Source organism: Dipodomys merriami, unplaced genomic scaffold (genome assembly GCF_024711535.1).
Source record: "Dipodomys merriami isolate MVZ:Mamm:240054 unplaced genomic scaffold, mDipMer1.0.p SCAF_151, whole genome shotgun sequence".
NCBI lineage: Eukaryota > Metazoa > Chordata > Mammalia > Rodentia > Heteromyidae > Dipodomys > Dipodomys merriami.
Window position 1 is genome coordinate 747,132 of NW_027202838.1, and position 5,487 is coordinate 752,618.

At 38.3% G+C, this 5,487-nt stretch overlaps 1 protein-coding gene across 1 annotated transcript; it reads left to right on the top strand.

The window, feature by feature from the left end:
- Positions 1-426: 426 nt before the first annotated feature.
- Positions 427-3,703, top strand: LOC138827158 (zinc finger protein 665-like). The gene has a single exon (XM_070022639.1). It carries the CDS (start codon positions 427-429, stop codon positions 2,698-2,700), a length of 2,274 nt encoding a protein of 757 aa, XP_069878740.1. The 3' UTR covers positions 2,701-3,703.
- Positions 3,704-5,487: the final 1,784 nt, after the last annotated feature.

Below are 5,487 nucleotides of genomic sequence, written 5' to 3' on the forward strand. Positions count from 1 at the left end.
AACACAGAAAAAAGTAGTTTCCATTGTAAAATACCAGTTTACTTTCTTAATTAATATACTAGGTAAAAGACTATATATTTTTTCATAAATCTATTCCTACTTTGATACATTGTTTTTTGTCAGTCCTAAGGCTTGAACTTAGGGCCTGCGCACTGTCCCTGAGCTTCTTTTGTACAATACTAGCCCTCTACTACTTGAGTCACAGTGCCACTTCTGGCCTTTTCTGTTTATGTGGTACTGAGGAATCAAACACAGGGCTTCATGAATGCTTGGCAAGCACTCTAACACTAAAACATATTCCTAGCCCCATACTTTGGTATTTTAAGTCTATCAGGATGGGAGAAAATGTCTTTACCTTTACATAAAGGGATTTTTTGGTCTTATTTATGTTTTTTTTTTCTATGACTCATTTTAGATGTTCAAGAAATGGAAGATATGATTAAGACCTTCCAGGAAAGTCCAAATGAATATCTTTGTAAAGTATCTGTCACAAATAATAACTCAATAGAAGAAAGTATGAGAACTTTCAATTCGAGTTTAAAACATAAGCCAGAGCTGATTAGTAGTAGTAGTAATGGGAACTCCTTAGGGATGAGGACTGAAGAGATCATTGAGTTTCCTGTAGTTGAAAAATCCCTGAGATATTTGGAGTATTCTAGTCAAACTGATGAGCAGCAATTTTTTGAATATGGTGGAGAAAGAAAGGTATTTAAATCAGAGACCATATTTTTTAGACATAATTGTATTTATATGGGACAGCTTTCCTATAACCATAATGAATATAGAGAAGACTATGATAAGTCTATTCTCCTTGCCCAAGAAATACTTCATGGACAGAGAAAAACACCTGAATGCAATGGATGTGGAACAAGTTTCTATTTAAGTAGTACAGTCACTACACATCAGAAAATGTGCACAGGAGAATATCCTTATACATGTAATGAATGTGAAAAACCTTTCAGTAAGGAAATTCACCTTGCAAAACCCCAGAGCAAATATGCAGAGAAGTCCAATGAGTGTATCCAATGTGAAAAATCTATCTGTCAGAAGTCAAACCTGACTTTCTCACCTCAAACACCCACAGAAAAGAAACCCTATCAATATGAGGGATATAGGTCAATTTATACCCAGAAGTCAGCTCTCAACCAGTATCAGAGAAGTCATACAGAAGAGAGAACTTACGAATGTGACAAATGTGGAATGTCTTTCAGACTGAAGTCATACCTCACTTTACATGAGAGAATACATGCAGCAGAGAAACCTTATGAATGTATCAAGTGTGGAAAGTCTTATACCCAGAAGTCACAACTTACTGTCCATCAGAGATTACACACAGGAGAGAAACCTTATGAATGTAGCATGTGTGGAACATCTTTCACCTGGAAGTCACAACTTACTGTCCATCAGAGAACACACACAGGAGAGAAACTTTATGAATGTAACAGATGTGGAAAGTCTTTCAACTTTAAGACAAACCTTATTGTCCATCAGAGAAGACATACAGGAGAAAAACCTTATGAATGTAATATGTGTGGAAAGTCTTTCACCCAGAAGATACACCTTACTAATCATCAGCGAAGACACACAGGAGAGAAACCTTATGAATGTAATGTATGTAAAAAGTCTTTCACCCAGAAGACACACCTTACTAATCATCAGCAAAGACACACAGGAGAGAAACCTTATGAATGTAATGTATGTAAAAAGTCTTTCACCCAGAAGACACACCTTACTAATCATCAGCGAAGACACACAGGAGAGAAACCTTATGAATGTAATGTATGTAAAAAGTCTTTCACCCAGAAGACACACCTTACTAATCATCAGCGAAGACACACCGGAGAGAAACCTTATGAATGTAATGTATGTAAAAAGTCTTTCACCCAGAAGACACACCTTACTAATCATCAGCGAAGACACACAGGAGAGAAACCTTATGAATGTAATGTATGTAAAAAGTCTTTCACCCGGAAGACACAACTTACTAATCATCAGCAAAGACACACAGGAGAGAAACCTTATGAATGTAATGTATGTAAAAAGTCTTTCACTAGGAAGGGAGACCTTAATGTCCATCAGAGAGTACACACAGGAGAGAAACTTTATGAATGTATTGAGTGTAGAAAATCTTTCATCAGTAAGTCATACTTTAACATCCATCAGAGAATACACACAGGAGAGAAACCTTATGAATGTAGCATGTGTGGAACATCTTTCACCTGGAAGTCACAACTTACTATCCATCAGAGAACACACACAGGAGAGAAACTTTATGAATGTAACAGGTGTGGAAAGTCTTTCAACTGGAAGACAAACCTTATTGTCCATCAGAGAAGACACACAGGAGAAAAACCTTATGAATGTAATATGTGTGGAAAGTCTTTCACCCAGAAGATACACCTTACTAATCATCAGCGAAGACACACAGGAGAGAAACCTTATGAATGTAATGTGTGTGGAAAGTCTTTCACCCGGAAGATACGCCTTACTGAACATCAGCGAAGACACACAGGAGAGAAACCTTATGAATGTAATGTATGTAAAAAGTCTTTCACTAGGAAGGGAGACCTTAATGTCCATCAGAGAGTACACACAGGAGAGAAACTTTATGAATGCATTGAGTGTAGAAAGTCTTTCATCAGGAAGTCAGACCTTAACATCCATCAGAGAATACACACAGGAGAGGGACCCTATGAATGAAACAGGTGCAGAAAGTCCTTTACCAAGAATTCACACCTCATCAAGCATAAGAGAATTCACACTGATGAGAAATCGGGAATGTAAGAAATGTGGTGAGTCTTTGACCTGGAAGAAAATTAAGTTTACATCAGAGAACTCACACAGAAGAGAAGCTTTATGCATGTAGCAAACTTGCAGCCTTTTACCCAGAAGTCATAGCTCTGATTTCTTCATTGAACACCCACATTAAAGAAATTTTATGAAGAAACAAATGTGGAAAGTTTTTGAAGAAGTCATACCTCAGTTTGCATCAGAAAACACACACAGGAGAAAAACATAATGACCATCCTCTCAGCATCTTATCACTGTCAAAAGCCTCGAGGGAGCCTTCATGATTCATAGGTGACCCACCTGTGACCAGTGTTCTATTTGGCTCCCAAGATGGCTCAGCACACAGAACATCCTGAGCCAATTGCCACTTGATATCTGTGCCAAGAATGAACTTTTCTTCAACTGATGAACCCTGATGAGCAGTTAAACTAAATTATGGATGCCTTGTGTCCTACTGAACTGATGCTTGGAGGATGGTGACATGTTTCTGTTAATTACCGATTTGCACCAGAGTTAGCAAGAGGACAAGGTCAGCTGAGAATAGGTACTCTCCTGGTCAGGTCCTCCTCACCAAACAAGGGCTCAGTCTTACCCTGACTAGTGCTTCTGGACTAGAGAGCAGAAGCTGATCTCCTTTGTAGATAACCCGTCACCTTCACAGACCAACCACTCACTGATAACAACCAAAGGTGTTTTCACTCTATTACCCAGTGTCCATTGCACTGTTAGAATGACACTACTGCTTGTGATCACATACCCTGTAGTTCTCTAATAACAGTTACTAAGTTATTTCCCTCTCTAACACTGTACTTCAACATGTACATGAAGAAGAAGGCAATGATGTATAATTTCTTTTTCATGGAATTCTATTACTATACTTTTGCTTTTGTTTGTGTTTGTAGTTAGCCTTGAACTCATGGCACTTTAGTCTCCTTTTGCTTTTATGTTCAAGCATGGCACTCTATTTCTTGTGCCACATCTCCAATTCTGACATTGTTCTATTTAGCATCATGGGTCCCCTCATGTAATGAAGGCACTGCTGGTCTTTGAGCTAGGAGTCCACCATGCAGTCACCAGCCTTTCAATAAAGACTCCAACATTCGACCACTCAAAATGTAGCTTGTCTGTTTTTTCACCTTAAAACATAATAACCTCTAATAACATTTATATTTTTTCCTTTGAATAATATCTGTGTATACTATGCTGAACTTATTTTTACATGTGAACCTCCTTTTTAAAAGATCACTAAAGAGGGCTGGGAAGTTGGCTCAGCAGTAGAGTGCCCTGGGTTTGATTCCTCAGAATAGACATAAGCAGAAAAAAGCCAGAAGTGGCTCTGTGGCTCAAGTGGTAGGATGCTAGCCTTAAGCTGAAGAGCTGACGGACAGCACCCAGGCCCAGAGTTCAGCTCCCACGACTGCCCCCGCCCCACAAAATCACTAAGGAATATCAAAAAGGTTCTATTAGTATTTATTTCTAACTCAGTTTCCAAAAATAATGAAGGTAAGAAAGAAGAACATTTCTTTTGGATCCAGGGGTTGGATAAAACTTCATGTCTGACATCTAAGCACACACTTGTCAATGGAGTTGTATTCTAGATACAGAAGACCTTCATGGGAAGATCTGGGATCTACAGGACTCAAGCACTATCAGTAATGTTAAGTAGGAATCAGCTGTCATTGATAAAACCAATTATTCTGAATGTTGATAACATCAAGAAATGAACTGAAAACTTGCTCTGAAACGTGATTCAAACACTAATAAGAAATGGTGAAAATTTCTGGGAGTGAAATGAAGACTGATTTACTAGAAAACAAAGTCAAATAATTCAGAAAGGACATGTCTTATAGATAAAATATCTAAAGTTTCAGAAAGTTTTTGAAGATCAGTACAATTTTAGGGGAAAGATGACAGGCCTAGATAATGTGATAGCAGTTGTTTCCTTGTAAGACATGCCTCACACAATGGAGCAACAAGCAGGGGTAGGGGCCCAATATAGAAGGCCTCCTGGTGGGGTGATTAGAGTCAAATCTTACGGTAAGGAAAGGGGGAAGAGTAAAACTCAAGGCAGCTTTCTGAGAATTCTATAGACACATCAGAAAGAAGCTGTGTTGTGCTGGAAAACTGTTGATGAATGTTGCACTCATAAAAAGTCCAGTGAACAAGTTTCATACAAAAGTGAGCTACAGAAGAGTATTGCCTATTCAATACAAAACAGGTTTTTTTGTTTGTTTTTTATTTTCTTTCCTTGTCTTTTTTTTTCCTTGTGGGGTTTCAAATCACAGATGGCCTGCACACACTCAAGACTAGCACTGTAACACTTTGAGCCACTGCACCACTTCCAGTTTTCTGGTTATTGGCAATTCATCTCACTGACTTTCCTGCCTAGACTGGCTTCAAACCAAAATCCTCACATCTTGGCCTTCTGAGCAACTAGGATTACAGGTGTGAACCACTGGCATCTGGCTCAAAATCAGTTTTGTATATGATCTCTACTAAACCATTTGTAGTAAAGCAACATCATCCACATATCAAAATGCATCTATGAAAATATCAAGTTCATATTGTTAAGCATGTATCACTATTATGTTTACACATTCATAAACCTAGTAAGAGTTGAACTCAGCCTCACACAGGTGGAGCACATGCTTTACCCCTGAACGACCACACCCATTTCTCTAATAGTAGACAGGTAAT